Source organism: Siniperca chuatsi, linkage group LG21, assembly GCF_020085105.1.
Source record: "Siniperca chuatsi isolate FFG_IHB_CAS linkage group LG21, ASM2008510v1, whole genome shotgun sequence".
NCBI lineage: Eukaryota > Metazoa > Chordata > Actinopteri > Centrarchiformes > Sinipercidae > Siniperca > Siniperca chuatsi.
Window position 1 is genome coordinate 903,581 of NC_058062.1, and position 18,473 is coordinate 922,053.

Here is an 18,473-nt window from a genome sequence, read left to right on the forward strand (position 1 = left end):
GGTTTAAAATATAAAACAATAAGTCAGATTAAAGACAGACAACAAATTATATAAGATCAGATACTTTTTATTGATCTCGTGCAGCGAAATTAAAGCGTCACGGCAACAAAAGTACAAGAAGAGATGCAAAGTGTAAGATAATCAGAATCAGAATCAGAGAATCAGAAATACTTTATTGATCCCTGAAGGGAAACTCTTTGTTCCAGCAGCTCGCCTTTACGTCAGTGCACACAGGAGGAAGTACTAGCAAAAACACTACAATACACTATAAAAACTATAAAAAACAGGTCAGAAAATAAATTAAGTACCATAAGGGTATAAGTATAAAATAAAAATAAAAAGTATAAAATAAAAAAAGTTACTTTAAAATACTACAATACTATATACATGTACTATAAACCACATGAAAAACAAACATCAAAAGGAAAAACTGCATCCACCAGTCATGAATAATAACTACAAAGTTTACTGAGACAAAAACACACAAACAATAAAATATATATAGTATACTAAAATAACAGAAATACATATCAAACAAATCATAAAAAATAAGTAAAAAAAGTATATATTTAAAAAATAAAATAGAATATATATAATATACATATAATGTAATTAAAGAAAAGCACTTGCAAACAAATCATTCAGAAAATAAAAAACATATAATAAATTAAAATGTAACATAAAATACAAACTTTACTGTAATTATTTTTAGAAAATCTAAAATATAGGGGAAAAAACTAATTGGCGCAAACAACTTATTTAAAAAATGAAAAAGAGGAAAAATAAATGCATAAAATATAAAACATTTAATGACGAAAGAAAAACAAATAGTTGAAACAAACAACAAATTAACATACATAATTTATAAATATTAAACTGAAAAAATGTAATGAAAATAAATAAATGTGAAATATATAATATTCGTAATAATGAGCTCTAATATATAAATAACATAAAATCTAAATAATAAATCATTTAAAGTTGCAAAATAAGAATTAAAAGAATGAAAAGTGTGTTTCCTCCTCTTTCTGTCTCTATCCCTCTTTTCCTTCCTATCTTATGCCTCCTCCTCTTCCTCCTCTTCCTCCTCTTCCTCCATCAGTTGCCTCTCTCTCTCTCTCTCTCTCACCCGTTTTACTTATGATCCATCGATCATCCGTCCGTTCTGCGGCCGTTCTCTCTGTTGTCTCTTCCTCCCCCTGCAGGTCGGCTCTCGCGTTGCAGCCGATGAAGACTTTCACCTTGGGCCGAGGTTGAAGGGCAGGAGGAAATATCTGTGTGTGTGTGTGTGTGTGTGCGTGTGCGTGTGTGTGTGTGTGTGTTTCTTTGATGTTTTATGAGGCGTTTGGTGCAACAGAGTCTCGGATTTGTGCTCGATATCACAGGATTTTCTGTTTTTAAAGGTTTTCAATATCTGTCTGCGCGCGCACACACACACACACACACACACTCTCACACACACACACACACACACACACACACACACACACACACACACACACACACACACACACACACACACACACACACACACACACACACACAGAAACACACACTCCTGTAGGTTATCATGGCAGTGATCGCCCTGTTTGTCTCTGCAGTGACGTTATGAGATTAAATGATGCCTCAGTGATAACACTGTCGTATTTAGCTGCACACACACACACACACACACACACACACACACACACACACACACACACTCACTCATTAGAGCTGTGTGTCACAAACGACAAACATTAAAGAAACTGTAAATAAAACACGTGGGAACAAATGGAAGAAGTATAAAAGAAGGAAATCCAGCAATAAATCAGTTTGAATCCAACAGCACAGCGTTAGATACAGACTGAAGTACTGCACTAAGTACAGAACCGAGGTACTTGTACTTTACTGCAGTATTTCCATTTTCTGCCTCTTCCTGCTTCCACTCTCCTCCATCTCAGAGGAAATATTGGGCTTTTTCCTTCCCTGCATTTGTCTGACGGCTTCAGTTACTTTACAGATCACAGCGTTTCATCCCCTTCCTGTCCGGTGGAAACCTCGTATCTCCAGGTGTTTGTGACGAGCTGAAGGATGAAGAGTTTCCTTCATGTGCTGAGGAAACTCCTCCTCCTCCTGAAGCTGAATAAACTCTTTAACCCCGGGAATATGAATCCAGAAACATCAGATATAATAAACACTGACAGGAAGCGTTTTACTGTTTTAAGAGGTTTCGCTACTTTTAGGAAAAGTAAATCCTTCGTCTTCTTGTTGCTGCAGGTTGACCTGCTGATCAGCTGATTAACCTTTATTGATAAAGTGAAAGGTGAAGAGACTTCCTGTTTCGGTCTCTCTCAGAGAGGTGGATTAATGTCGGCACAACAGGATAAAAACTATAATCTCAGGGTTAAATTCACAAGAGAGCTGTGAACCAGATGACGTCCGTCAGATTCATCCCTATTCATTTATGCAAATCTCTTCTTCCTCTTGTCAAAGTCCAGAAAATCTCCTCATCTGTCTTCATCACGTCCTTCCTCTCAGTCATGAATACACTGCGGAGAATCGAACCTGTGACCCGATCCGTCCGCAGAGTTTGAACAGAGAAAACCCTGAACTCTGCAGGTGTTCAAGATCACAAAGATCCTCCACATCTGTTTCACTTCCTGAACACTCTGCCTCACGCTGTGTTGTGTTCAAAGACAATCCACTCTGTCGACGCTCTCTGAATACAGGAGTCACTCAGAAACAAACCAGACACAAACACACAGCGCTGCAGGAAGTACTCAGGTCCGTTACTGCAGTAAAAGCACTAACACACACTCTGTGAAACCCTCTGCTGCAGTGAAAGTGTGAGAGTGTGATCAGGAAAAAGCCCTTAAAGCATTAAAGCAGTGCAGCGTCCCTGTGGCTGCTGTGCTGTTATATATTCTATCATCAGGTTATTATTCCTCGTGCATTAATGTAAAGCAGGATGTTGCTGCTGCAGCTGGTGGAGCTGGAGCTCATGTTGAACCGGTTTGTATCGGACTGCAGCTGATGATGCTTTTCATTCTGGATCCATCTGCCGATTCTTTTCTCCGTCGATCGGTTTGGAAAACTGGTGAAAACGGTGAGAAACGCCGTCACGACGACCCAGAGCCCAAAGCGACGCCTTCAGCGTGTCGTCGTGTCCGACCGACAGTCCGAAGCTCGACGTTATTAACAAACATCACAGTTATTACAGTCGTTCAGAGGAAAAGCAGCAGATCTGCACATCTGAGGAGCTGCAGCCAGGAAGGGATTTACAGGAGAAACGACTTCAAACATCAAAACACATTTCCTGTCAGTCGACTGATCGATTCAGCTGAACTTGTATAAACTGTTGGAGTTTCATTTATAACAAAACATATTTTATAAACTCTTCATATGTTTTTTATATAAAAATGTGAATCTGTAAAGTAACTGAAGCCGTCAGAGAAATGTGGGGAAGTGAAAAGTTTGATAGAAAAGTAGAAAGAGTGACGTTAGAACAGCAGGTGGGTTGTTTTAGCTTTCCACATTAAAATCAATCAAAGTAATATGAAGGGGGAGGGATTAAAATACCCAGAAAGGTTGATTCATTACCTCCATCTAAATACTGTAAATCAATATTCACACGTCAAAGGTTTGGTGTTTCCGAGTTATGACAAAAAGGTGTTTAAAGTCTTTTTAAAGCCGTTCTGTGGGACTTTAAGAGAGATGTAATTCAAAGCAAAGGAGGAGACTTGATTCAAAATGGAGCTCAGCATGTGGGAGTTTGTGAAGACGAAGACGAAGGTCACGTCAGTTTGGGGGGAAATTAATCTGTGAATTGATTAATAAAGGGTTTCTCTTTCAGCGTCGTCTCATTTCCCTGCTGAGTCGCTGACCTGATCTGCAGAAACCGACTGAACGTTCACTGCAGTCACACCTTCACTGCTGACGCTGACGTTAACTTATTCACACAACATGGGAATTCTCTGTTAGGCTGCTGTTATCACAGAACGTGTGCTAACCATCATCAGATGTCGCTGCGTTTGCTGAAACGGGATTGTGTTTGTTCGTGTGTTGATGTCCAGTTTGCCCTTCAAGGCCACCGTAGCTTTGAGAGCTGAAAACAATCAGAAACAGGAAGCTGCTGCATCTTTTGTGAGTTTTGAACTGGCTTCAGTCAGAACGAGAGAGAGGAAGGAAACATATTAAAATCCAGTCTTTGCATATTAATATGATGTCGTGATGATGTGAGCAGCAGAGAAACAAGTCAGACCTGCTGTTTATGCATCACTTCATTCAGAATACGAAACAATTTCCTGTTTTTTATTGGTGGATGACAAACCGCTTCAAGTCCAGCTGTGACAGATGTGATTCATCTCGTCTGTTATGTAACTTTGTGCGTCTTTAAACGCCTCCTCGCGTTAAAGTTTCTGCTGGCAACAGAGAGAGAGAGTCAGGTACAGACATGCTCGCTCGGCCTGCAGGGAGGGATCAAAGTCAGTTCACCCGAAACACAAACCGTCACACGGTTACGAGTCACGTGACGACGTCGTGTAGAATCTATAGGAAGACATCCTGAAAGCGCTGCGTTCACGCTGTCAGAGGAAACTAAACTCTGCATGGTGTCTGATACTCAGGTACAGTCATTACCGGAGATCCGGACTCAAACACTGCGAGGGAGCCAGCCGGGATTTTATTCACCCAAAAATGGAAGAAACAAGTTACTAAATAAGCAACAGCTGACCAGAACTAGACTCAGATAACTGAACCCAGAGTGAGCACGAACAGGAACACACCAGCGGATCAGACCACTGGAGAAACAAAGGGAAACAGGAAGACAAGCTGCCAACTAAACCACAAGTGAAACAAAACGGGACAATTAGTTCATCAGTTTAAATGTTCGAACAATCCACCAAAAAACAAAACTACCAAAATAACTAATATACTCTAAAAGAAATAAACAAAATCTCCAAACTACAAATCCCTGCTCCCCCATGACGTGGTGGGCGCTTGGTACGGTCTGATTGGCCACTTCCTGTATTTAAGAGCTCTACTTTAGGATTACGGTCTGTGCTTTAGAGCTAAAGATATATAATATCACCGTCGAAGGCTGCCCTGTCCAGAGCCTGAAGGGACGGGCGAGCCTGCAGATCAGGAGGCCGCTGCCTGGCTTGAGGACTTTGCATTCGCTGAATAAATAAATAAATAAAGTCTGCAGAGAGTTGAAAGTGTAAACGTTGTAGTTTGAAGCTGTAGGAGTCGAGCGCGAAGAGGAGAAAGTGGGCAACGAGACAGAATCAATAACCAGTTTTCAGACTTCCCACATGATGCTGTTTCTAACTCCTCAGCAACACTTTCACACCTGAGAGCTGCACTCGGGCCTCATTAACACACCTCCTTCACACTCTGCTGGCTGCGGAGCAGTTTCTGTCTCATAATGCTGCAGATTTATTGTGTCTTTATGACTTAACCATAAAAACAAATGTAAATGTGCTGGACTCGAGTCCCAGCAGAGATCAGAGTGGGTCCAGGTAAGACCTGGTACCTTATTGCTGAGGGAGGCGGATTAAAGGTGTTCCCGAGGAGCAGCGTTTGGGTGGTTTTCTGCGATCTTGGTGTTGTTGAGGATGAATTTCATGTTGTGTTTCACTGCCCCACAGCACGTGTCTGAAGGTAACATGTCGAGTCGAGATTTCTGTGTTGGCAGGATTTATAGAAAATACGACAACTAATGAGTTCAGACTGCATGATATCAGCCCGACCCGACAGACGTCGGACGCAACAAGTGATGGTGTTATCCCGTGTAGTGAATCACTGGGGCGGCATAACGCACACACACACACACACACACACACACACACACACACACACACACACATGTTGGAATAACATTAATTTACCATTTCTGTCTCCACTCCTCATATCTACTTTAATCACTAACATTACAGAATCTCACAGTTTCTTACATTTCTGTGTTTAAAATTCTAATTTAAAAGATAAACAGGCCGACCAATCACAACGCAACAGAGTGGCACCATGCAGATGTAATCTAAAGCTTCCGTACTTTATTCTTCAAGTCCTCAAAAAGAAATTGTTCCTCCAAAAGTGGCTGCGTACAAAAGAAAACATTGCACATTCAAAAATACAGTCAGAGTCTAAAGTACCAACAAAATTAAAATAAATAAGCCCACGTGACATATCTGTCAATAAGACAACTGAGATTAATGACCTAATTTAGATGAATTCCTACTTTGTAAATTCTGTTTCTGTCCTACAAACACTTGACAAACCTTCAGCTTCACTACAGCCAGAAAACAAACTATCAGAGAATCAGACTGAAGCTTTTCCTTCATCCTGCAGCTTCATCCACATTTATAACTTCCCCTTCAGGCGTCATGTGTTTTCCCTCTGGATAATTTCTGGGCCCATCCACCGACCTCTTAAAAACAAGCGTTCCTAAGGAAGGGCTGGTATCCAAGGCAGAGACAATAAAATCTCTGTAGGAGCAGCCTATAGGATTAGCTGCAGCAGTGCTCTGTATATACAGGCCTATACGGGCACACATGCCTCATAAAAGCAGCCAGGGCCCCTCTGCAGCAGGAAGAAGGCCGACTCGCTTCATCCACGTCAGCCAAATGCTCCAATCTGAAAACCACAGCTCGAGGTCACCAGCTCTCCCCTCCGTACGGTGTAATTTCTTTAAGGAAGATGAAACTCTAATGATGCCCGTGGGGAAGTAAAAGAAAAGTAAGAGATGCAGGATGAACGTGCACAAACAGCGGCAGCAGTGCAGCAACGGAAATAAAATACGATGCAAAAAGTTTAAAAGTAAAGTTTTAAAAAAGGTAAATGGGGTCGTGTGAACACACAAAAACCTGTCAGTAACATCAGTGGAGTGATCATGAGTGTAAACACAGAAAATGTTTCATTAACAGCAGCTGCAAAATAATTATGCTGATATGTATGGAAGATCTGTACTGCCAGGAAACAAAAAAAAAGAGATTAAGAATCATTAAAATAAAAATACTCATATGTCAAAATTATGAGGTAGTAAGTAAAAGGTATGACTTTTATGTCTTATGTTGCTCAGTTTATGACATAAATCAAAATAATGTCCATATTTCCATAATCGCGACTTATCTAAACATTTTGACCGTCTCAAACCTCATCATTTTGACTTATCAGTTTGACTTGAAGTCATAATTTTGACCTATTTTCCCATGATTGTACCTTAAAAGCTACTCAACTCTGTAACTAATTTCTCTAACATACACTTTTTCCTGCGTGTAACTCTGTATTATGTGTCTTTGTCTAGTTTGTTTTTAGTGCTGTTCTGTCATTATGCGTCTGTTTTAATTGTGACCTGCCAAAGAACTACAGATAATTCAATTAAATTTTATTTATATAGTTATCTCATTGCACTTTTCATATAGAGCAGGTCTAGACCGAACTCTTTATATTAGATAAAAAAATGTGCGTTAAGCTAAATCTGGTACAATGAATCAAATGGTAAAATGTATATTTAACATTGTTATGTGGTCCCATACCAATGAAATAAAGTAAACAAGTAAATAATTTTGACTGTGTTAAAATCTTGCTATAAAAGTTTAATTATCTTATAATTTTGATTTAAAGCCATAATATTTAGTTACAATCCCATAATTTTGATTAGTTGTCATATTCTTTACTTAATAAGTAATAATAATAATACTTTTGACCTTCTGACTCGTAATTTGGACTTACTATCTTATTATATTAACTTAAAAGATCTTAATTTTGACTTACGATATTTTGATCTGTCGTTATTAACAGGCTATGTCCCACAGTCTTTTAAAATAGCATTAAATAAGTAATTAAATCTCTTCTTAAAAAGCCCACTCTTGATTCCAGGGGTTTTAGCCATTATAACCATTATATCTAGTCTTGCTAGATCTTAGTGCTGCATTCGACACCACTGACCATAACATCCTATTACAGAGACTGGAACATTTAATTGGCATTAAAGGAGCCGCACTAAGCTGGTTTAAATCCTATCATTCAGATCGATCTCAGTTTGTACATGTTAACGGTGAGTCCTCCGTGCACGCCAAAGTTAGTGCTTTTGCTTTTGCTCTGTGCTTGGACCAATTCTGTTCACCTTATATATGCTTCCTTTAGGCAATATTATTAGGAAACACTCCATAAACTTTCATTGTTATGCGGATGATACATAATTATATCTATATTGATCAAGCCAGATGAAACTAATTAGTTAGCTAAACTTTAAGCATGCCTTAAGGACATAAAGACCTGGATGACCTGCAACTTTCTGATGTTAAACTCAGACAAAACTGAAGTTATTGTACTTGGCCCCAAACACCTCCGAGACACATCATCTAAAGATATAGTTGCTCTAAATGGCATTGCCCTGGCCTCCAGCACCACCGTAAGGAACCTCGGAGTTATCTTTGATCAGGATTTATCCTTTAACTCCCACATGAAGCAAACTTCAAGGACTGCCTTCTTTCGCCTACGTAACATTGCAAAAATCAGGCACATCCTGTCTCAAAATGATGCCGAAAAGCTAGTGCATGCATTTGTTACTTCTAGGTTGGACTATTGCAGTTCTTCAGGCTGCCCGAATAAGTCCCTTAAGACTCTCCAGTTGCCTAGACTACCGGGAGACTTCCCATGATGCACCTCTCTCCTCTCTCCTCCTCTCCCTCTCCATCTGCATGTATTTTTATCCCATTACTGCATGTTACTAACTCGACATCTTCTCTCTCCCGTAGTTCTGTGCTTTCTTGTCTCTCTCCTCTCTCCTTCTGTCGCTTTCAGCAGGTATTTCTGCCTCCAGACCTGCAGAGTCTGGATCTGTGGGTGTGGGCCACCTGCTGCCCCCGTGTTCCTGCAGAGTCTGGATCTGTGGTTGTGGGCCACCTGCTGCCCCCCGTGTTCCTGCAGAGTCTGGATCTGTGGTTGTGGGCCACCTGCTGCCCCCGTGTTCCTGCAGAGTCTGGATCTGTGGTTGTGGGCCACCTGCTGCCCCCGTGTTCCTGCAGAGTCTGGATCTGTGGTTGTGGGCCACCTGCTGCCCCTCGTGTTCCTGCAGAGTCTGGATCTGTGGGTGTGGGCCACCTGCTGCCCCCGTGTTCCTGCAGAGTCTGGATCTGTGGTTGTGGGCCACCTGCTGCCCCCGTGTTCCTGCAGAGTCTGGATCTGTGGTTGTGGGCCGCCTGCTGCCCCCGTGTTCGTGCAGAGTCTGGATCTGTGGTTGTGGGCCGCCTGCTGCCCCCCGTGTTCCTGCAGAGTCTGGATCTGTGGTTGTGGGCCACCTGCTGCCCCCGTGTTCCTGCTCGACAACCGCTGCTGCTACAGTTGTTGTTATTAGTCTTATTACTATTATTATCATTATTATTCCTATCACTATCATTCCTATCATTATTACTATTTTAAAATTCTAGGTGGTATTTGCATTGTGCCCCCCCCTCCCCTCTGATGGCCGCCCACCATTGAGTCTGGTTCTGCTCGAGGTTTCTGCCTCTTAAAGGAAGTATTTCCTTGCCACTGTGGCCAAGTGCTTGGTCATGGTGGGATTTGTTGGGTCTCTGTAATTAATATTATAGAGTTCGGTCTGGACCTGCTCTATAGGAAAAGTGCAATGAGATAACTTCTGTTATGAACTGGCGCTATATAAATAAAATTGAATTGAACTGCGGCGAAGAGAGAGAGAAAAAGAAAGAGCTAAATAAAAACAGAGATCAGACGAGGGTCAACATCGGAGAGACATACTGTATATAAGAGGGCGACAGTGGAAGCCTAATGTTTGTTGCAAGGTAATTAGTGTCTGTGGCTAGCTGCTGTTAGCCTCGCTGATACAGTCTACGATAAGCAGCTGAAGAGCGATGCGGACGTTGCCCTATTCATTCAAGACAAGTGCTAACGTTAGCACTACAACAAGTCATCTGTGCAATGTTGATATCTAACCAGGCCAGCTAATTTAAGCTAACTTAGCAAAAATAAGATAGCGAACATTTCAAGTAACATAAGCTGCACCGTGGCCCTTTTCCGCTCACGTAACACACCGCTCGACATGGCTGTGGGAGGGATGACCGTTGTTTGTACAGAGTCGCTGTGATTGGCTAGTTACACGCTAGCTAAGCTCGATTGGTTGTTTGATTCAGGCTGGGTACAGTTTCTAAAAGCCCCCACAGACACATATTTTTTTTAAGCAACCCTTCAATTAAATATTGTTAGTGACATGTAATGGTCAAAATTAGGTATTTTAACCTGAAATTATAATGAAAAAGTATTGCCTACTTCAGCTTTAAAGGGATTTAAACAGTTAATTTGTGTTATATTTGAAGGACCAGCTCTCAGGGCTCGTAAAGATTAAATTAAGGCACTAAATTCTGCAAAGTAAGGGAGCACTGGTTTATATTAAAGGGTGTGTGTGCAGTCCACGTGATGATTAAAACATTTTTAAGTTACTTAAAGGATCGAGTCATTGATGCGTGCAACCCAAAAGAAATCAGAAGGAAATGCTCAAAACCACTTCCCCATTTCTCTCTCTCTCTCAGAGTCTGCATGTATTGTAAACACATCCTGGTGACATAACAGTGTTGCATTCACACCACAGGCCTGAAAACGAAATTTAAAAAAAAAAAAAAAGCAGGTAGCAGACATCCAGCCAGTCAGCGGTCCGCCGCTGGAGCTCCAGGCCGCCTCAAGGCTTCACACAGGCGGCCACAGAGGGAGCGGAGGCCGCGGGGAGGGGGGGGCGTGTGGCCCGGCCAGGTGCAGCTCGGCTCCTCACAACAAAAAGGAGCGGCGCGACCGTGACGCTGACTCCGCCCTCCTCTGACGCGCTACCGTACCGCCCGGAGCAAACGCGCGGCTTGTTTTAGGGGGCGTGTCCCTCCGCTGCGGCATGCGCTCAATCAGAGCCGGAGAGGGCCGCTGCCTCTGCGGACACGAAGCAGCGCTGCCCCCTCCTCCCCGGTGCTGCACGCTGTGATGCTGCCAGTGATGTAATGCGGAATTAAAGAGATGATGAGTCAGATTTTACTGCCCCAAACAAAACCATCACAGCCGCTGCAGATACACGATAACTGATCATTACATGATAACTGATCATTACAGCCACGTTACTGCTGTTCACACTAACAGGGGCATGTTTCTCTCTCAAGGCAGCTCAGATATATGAGCCACTGTTATTATGATTATGGATTATCTCATACATATATAGCCGGAGGTGGAAGAAGCACTCAGATGCTTTACTGAGTAAAAGTAGCAATGCCACAGTGTAGAAATACTCTGTTAGTAAAGGTACTGCCTGCAAAACCTCACTGCAGTAAAAGTATGAAGTATTATCAGCTAAAAGTCGTCCCTGTGCAGTAAAACGCTTCCTGTCAGTGTTTTATTATATCTGATGTTTCTGGATTCATATTCCTGCTGCATTCATGTGTGTGTTGCATTTTACTGCTGCAGATGTTTCAGGTCGAGCTCATTTTAACTGCTTTATATCCTGTTGGGCAGTTTAACCTGCAGCAATGCATCATGGTCTGTAAGGTCATCACGTGTTTGTACATTCAACAGACAGACAGGTAAATCTTAACCAGGCTAACGCACCTTGTTTAGTTTACACAACTGGTGACCATTATTCTGTCAGTTAGTGTAAAATAAAGTGATGTTCTGGAAGGTTTGTACTTTGGTTTCCTTTGATCCATATTTTGATATATGATGTGCCATGATGTGAAGGCGACACTAGCCGCAGAAGAGCTGCGGACCCTGATGGGAGCTGTAGTTCTTGAATGCTAATTAAACTAAACAGGAAGTGGGTGGGCCTTGGGCTTTGGTTTTGTAGTTTATAATCACACGTGGTGACGGAGTTCCTGATCCGGCTGGAAGCACGAACCTGCACACACATACTGTACATGTACTGCTTAATTACACTGATGACAGATATGTGGATTTTGAGGATTTTGCACAGTAGATTTCATGTTAATGTGGCTTCACCTTTGCTGAAAAACCCAGTTGAAACCGGAGACTTGGTGAGCGCGCAGCTGTGGCCGAGGGCAGTTATTGTTCTGGTTTCAGGTGTTACATAAGAGTCATTTTCTGTGTGTGTTTGTACTGTTCAGGAGCAGAGACACCATCTCATTTACAATGCAAACCGTGTGTGACAGAGACCGAACAGCAGTGCTGGAAACTAAGTACATTTACTCCCAACTACTGTACTTTAGTACAATTTTGAGGTACTTGTACTTTACTTGAGTTGTTCCCATTTTGTGCTACTTTACACTTCTATTGTACTTTTTACCGCGCTACATTTATATGACGGCTTTAGTTGCTAGTTACTTTTTCAGCTGAAGATTTTATGTAAAAAAAACATATAATAAGCTTATAAATACAGCACATTGTTGAAAACTACACCAGTGTTTCCAACCTTTTTGGCTTGTGACCTCTTACAATGTCACGTTTCAGATGTTTACGAGTTGTTAGCGGTTCCACCATTTTCCCTCTGATCGATTAGTCGACTAATCGAGTAAATCAGTAGACTCGTAAACAGTGAAAATAGCTGCTGGGCTCAGCCGTGGACTGTTTGAAACAGGTTTCAGCCCGACAGTTGACACAGATCATAAGATTTCAGATATATAGACTGATTTGATGTAGGCCAAGTTGTAGAATCGTAGAAAAGGTTTCAGTCGTAGTCGTCTGGACGCTGTTTTCAGAATCAAGACGTTTCGGCTCCCATCCGGAAGTCATTCTCAATTGTGAAAAAATGGGACGGGAACTAGAAATTTAAGCTACTCTGTGTTACATAAGCCCCGCCCTCAGGAAGGAGTCTACCTGAGTATCTGTTGATTAGCTAGTTTCACCTGAAACTGACCTTTTGTTTCCATGATGGCCCAGTAATCAGTAATCAGGCCTATTGTTCTCTGGCTGCACCTCCCTCATCACTGTTAAGTACCTGATTAGCATGTGATTGGCTTGACCAAGGTGTTAATACACTCTGATAGACTTTGGGCAGATTAAATCTCAGACCACCATTTCTGTTCAAAGAGGGGTTTTCTTTTTTCACAAAAATGGCTTCCTTGACGCCCCGTTCAAACCAACTCTTCTCTATGTAGGCCAAGTTATCATACGGAGGAACAAGTAAAAACAAAAGTGCTTCAAAGGGGCAGAAAGACACAATAAGCACAGCAGGAAGGGGGATAAACAGAGGATTAGTACCAGTAGCTCTTATATCCTGAGATTTATTTAATGTTATTTTTCATGTAATATAAAGTGCAGTGGTTGGTCTGAGGTCCGGTGGTTTAGTAGAACTGCTGTTATCTCAGTGCTGCGCGGCCACAGTGAGTAATTTTCAGGTATTTCGGAGTAATAACGCGGTTCTGTGCTGACATTTGGTAATGACTGATGTTATTTTCTGAAAGCCAAAATGGCGCGGCTGACTGCAAGGGCGCGAGCGTGCGCGGTGCGCGCGCGCGCCGGGGCCGAGACATGTGGGCGGGAAAATGCTGCTGCGCCTCTACTCGGGTCTTTCCGGCGTCCTCCGAAGGGGCCGAACACGCGCGGCGAGCCGAGAGGGAGAGAGCAGCAGCAGCAGCCGGAGGAGCCGAGCAGCCGCCGGAACAGCCGAGCGACCCGCGGCCGATTGTTACCCAGTTTTCCGTCGGGGAGACAGGGCAGGGGGGTGGGCTGGGGGCTCGGGTACAGAAGAATGAGAGAGCCCTCTTACCGGAGGGGGCGAAAACATGAACGGGGCCGTGTACATTTCGTTTTTCCAGGGCCAGCTGGAGTCCGTGCTGGAGCAAGTCGTTCAGCTCGCCGTCCAGGAAATAAGCAAGACGGTGGGCTCCAGTCTGAACACGCTGCTGCTGGAGACGGCCGTGAAGGAGCAAGAAAACCGCCGGCTCACGCTCCTGCTGCAGTCGCGGGAGAACCGGGGCCGAGGCAACGCCAACCCCGCGGACAGCGGCGGCTCCCCGGTGGCGGGTAAGAACAAGGCGGCGGCGGCGGCGGCGGCGGCGGGGGACGAGAGGGCGGACAGCGGCAGAACAAAGCCCGAGCAGAGGCAGCAGCTGCTACACGCCCCCGGAGGGCAGGGCACCGAGCCCGGCGTACCCACCGACACACGCCGCCTGGAGCACAGAGGACGAGTCGTGGGTAGGCACCCGTTATACAACATACAACATCATATTCACACACAAACAAACAGTTGTCCGGGGCACTCCTCCCTCTGTCTCTGCAGCTAACGCGGCATTGCGTAACTCTGCAGGCCGGGGTTTTGAAGGGTTTATGAGTAAACCGAGCTGCAGAGAGAGTGAGGCCTGCAGGTGATAAAAACCAAGATTCATGGGCTTTCCTGACATGTTCAGCAGCACAAAGAAGCCTCAGTGTGAAGACACGGCGCAGAAAAACTGGCCTCCCTGAGCCACACACAGACAGGACGGCCTGAAAATGGGTCAGGGCAACTTTTTTAATTGGGGTTTAATTGGACCAGAATGGAGGTAAAGCAGGGTATAATGGTTATAATGGAAAACCAGGACTGACTGTGGAGCCGTTCCATAAATACCCCGTTCGGCTGTTGTGTCAGATCACATGTATTTAGGCTTTTGACAGAACAGGTTCATGAGGAAAAGCGGCTGGTCGAGCAGCACGGGTTGGAAAACAAAGACACTGCAAAGTTAAATATATATAAAAAAAAAAAAACCAAAACAACGAGGCCTCGATTCTTGTAGATCATAAAACAAGATTTACAGCCTTCACGTCCTCTTCAGGAATGGAGGGGCTGCGGCGGTGGTGTTGTTGGGGAGGGGGGATCAGGACAAAGAAGCAACAGACTGCAGGAGACGGCCTGGTGGTCGACAGGATTGTAGACCGACATCGAGGCAAACCACCGGCGGGGTTTAATCAGCGTTTCACCGGAGAAGAAGCGTGCTGAGGCGTGGAAAGGGGGAAGGATGTAGCACGGGCGCCGTATTTCTGTGTTTTCAGATATTCAGCAAGTGTCTTTCAGTATTTTTACGGGTCTCAAGTCAGATTTATCATCAAGAGAAGCGCTCGAATGCGTCGCCAGTTCAACTTCCAAGGGCCAAAAGGTTCCTCCAGGAGCCTGGTTGGGTTTCCACACAGTTTGCGTTCAGGTGGAGGCGAGGCCTTGGGCGTCAGTTTGGAGGGAGTCCATTTTGTTTTTAACAAGGGAAACGACGGGGCGCGAAGGTCAAGAGTAGGTTTCAGGCGCATGAGGTCAGAGTTTGGTATCGTTGGAAACTAGTGCTGATTAATAACAGTTATTACTCATTAACACAGGAGGGAAATTGGAAAACAGAGGAAATTGCTATAAAACATTGGCTTTAAAAGTATAAATAAGCATTTAAAAAGTCAGCGAGATGTGCTGTCCACGTGCATCAACATGGCTTCCTCTTCCATTCAGTGCACGAGCTGTGTCGTAAACAGAGAGAGCCTCAACATGGCGGCCGGTCACCACGAAGACGTGAAGCGAGCGTCTTTGTCTTGTGTGAAGCGATGACTCCAGAGAGTGATGCTCTTTGGGTTTGCCACGTGACCCCTCCAGTTTGGTGTGTTTTTCTTGGGCAGTGTGTAGGAAGAGAAAGTAGGGCTGCAGCTCACGATGTTTATTGTCCGTTAATCTAGCAGTTATTTTTTGGATTAAGTAATCTCTGTGCCTGTAACATGTCAGAAATCACAAGTTCCCAAAACCCAAAGATGCTCCATTCAGAAAAGCCAATTAATCAATTATCAGTTGTTTTTTTTTCCTCACGGTTGACTAATTTCAGCTCTAAAAGTAAGCGGATGTTAACTTTTAATTGTGTTTTGAACAAATAAAACGCCGTGGAGGTGAAACTAGCGAATGCAAAAACATCAGGTACAGTACGACCCGCGCTCGGCGTCCAGCTCTTCAGGTACAGCTGAAACTACTGCGAGAAATCCGACGATCGGTTTGTGCCGATTCGCCTGTAGGGTCGTCACGGAGGACGAGGTGTTGCGTCGCACACGGAGGTGCGTTTCTGTAGTTTAACTCGTTCATACAGACGCGGTGGACAAAATGACAGAAACACGGGTCGGTTTCAGCACGAACCGAACGTTATAACCTTCCTGGAGGAGGATTTACTGCAGGACCAGTTTCAGCTGCTGAGCCTAATAAACTGGCAGCTGAGTGTAAACACGACACAGTTATACACAAAATGGCTGACTTATCTTTTCAAATAATTGTTTGCATATAAAATATCAAACAGTAGTGAAAATAGTGCTGTAACTCCCACGGCCGTTCAGAGCACGTAGATTTATACGGCTGCAACTAACGATCTGTGTATATGATTGGTTAATCAATTAGCTGTTTAGTGTATAAAATGACTGTTTGTTGCTAAGGTGCTTCTCTGAGAGCCTCGCGGCACATTCCAGCAGATTGGTCTAATTCCTGGTGTTTGGCATTGTAAGCTCTTGTTTTATTGGACGGCTGCAACTGTCAATTATTGTCTTTTTCAGTTCATCTGACAGTTGTTTTCTTTATTTTGTGTTTTTTTTTTTTTTGTAAGAACAACACATTAATCCACATTTCTGTAAATGTACTAGTGTTAACCAGCTGGCTAATTTTCAAAAGTGAGAAACTGAAGTGGCAAGTTAAGCGATACACAGATAATAAGATAATAGTTGTTTGAATTATAGAAATGGGTGAAAAATGCCTGTTAGAAAATGCCTAAAGCCCAAGATGACGTCTAAAAATGTCTTGTTTTGTCCAAACCCCAAAGACATTCAGTTTACTGATCTCAAACAAGAACATTTAAAAAGCAGCGAACACAGAGTGTTTGGCCCTTTCTTTTTGATAAATATCTGGAACGATTAATCGATTTAATGGAAAACAGCGATGTGAGCACGAGTAGGATGTTACGGTGCTTCTGCAGGAGTGAAAGTCGAAAATTAAACCATTTTCGGAGGAGTAAATCTACTTGAATTAGCTGTGCAAACAAACGCAGTGCATGTGAAGGACTGTAGCGTGGTGTGTGTGTGGAGGTGGAGGTTCTGTGGTAAAAGACAAAGCTGATCTGGACGAACTTAATCCATCTGAACAGGACTGACTTCCTCCATCAGAAACTCTGTCAGTCGCATTCAGACGCAGCTCTGTGTGTGTGTGTGTGTGTGTGTGTGTGTGCTTCAGCTGCACAACTGCAGCACACACACACACGCAGCTGCAGCAGCGCACATACAAACATCCACATGCAGAGACACGTGAGAAAGAAAGACGCCGCCGCCGCACTCTCACGCATGCATGCACACATTTGCGCACTCGAACGCAAACAACACAGCTGACACGCAAAGCTTCCTCGCGCCCGTCTGAAAAACCAGGCCGGTGGCGTGACACGACACGATCACGGCCCGGGGGGGGGACAGATGGTGACATCACAGCGGTGACGGCGAATCACGTCCTGACCTGAGCAGGATTTTATTGTAACAAAAAAAAAACCCCCATCAGATTGTGTCCTGAAATCAAACCCAGATGGCGAGACACCTTTCAACAACAAGGCAGTTAAACGGCTTTACGTAAGTTATAACAGGCATTACGACACAAGGCCGTATGAAAAGACCAAATAAAAAGACACATTTAAATAGGATTTAAAAGAGAAACATAATGGAATAAGATAAAAGGGAATAAAACAGTTCACAGCTACAGCGCAAGATATGAATAAATAGTCCCAAGTTTAATTTAACAAAAGAAAAGTCTTCAGTCTTGATTTAAAAGAACCCTGAGTTGGAGCTCACTGAGTTCAGGGAGTTTGTTTCAGATATGTGGAGCATAAAAACTAAATGCTGCTTCTCCAGGTTTAGTTTGGACTCTGGGGACAGGAAGCAGATCCGGGCTTGTGCTGATCGGATCCTATATTGACGATTCGAGGGCCACAGACGTCGAAGCTGGGTACACGAAATAAACCAAGCGAGGACACAGCTGGGAGAGTGTCATAGTCTGGTCCATGAACTCGCCTGATAGCGCCTGGTTTCAGTGATATTTCAGGCTGACTGTGGACCAGTTTGACTGGCCTGATGTGGTCTCTCCTGGTCTTGCCTCTCCTGCGTTACAGTAGTCGAGCCGACTGAACACATGGGCACTTTTTTCTAAATCCTTTAATTCTTGATATATTCTTCAGGTGACCGTCGGCTGATTTTGTAAATGTCTTCATGTGGATGTTGAAATTGAGGTCTGAGTCCAGGACTACACCCAGATCTCTGGTCTGGTTTGTGGTCTTTAACGTTAGCGACTGAAGCTGAGCTCTGACTTTTAATTTTTGCCTCCAAAATCAATTATTTCAGATTTATTTTTAACTGAAGAAAATGTCGGCTGATTCAGACACTGATTTGTTGAATACACTCACTCAGTGTTTGTATGGGACGAGTCAGCTGGTGACATCGTTAGATATATCGGTGTGTCGTCTGCATAATGACGGTGAGATATTTATTTTCTGTAATCTGAGCTAGTGGGAGCTTGTAAATGTTGAATAGAA

The 18,473-nt window shown here is 43.6% G+C and overlaps 1 protein-coding gene across 1 annotated transcript in view; it reads left to right on the forward strand.

Annotated features, from left to right (window-relative positions):
* The first annotated feature begins 13,503 nt into the window (after window positions 1-13,503).
* si:dkeyp-113d7.10 (zinc finger X-linked protein ZXDB) overlaps window positions 13,504-18,473 on the forward strand; it is a 31,844-nt gene continuing 26,874 nt past the window's right edge. Inside the window, exon 1 of the mRNA XM_044181507.1 lies at window positions 13,504-14,121. Coding sequence (XP_044037442.1) covers window positions 13,710-14,121 — 412 coding nt within the window. The 5' untranslated portion in view covers window positions 13,504-13,709. The remainder of the gene's footprint in view (window positions 14,122-18,473) is intronic.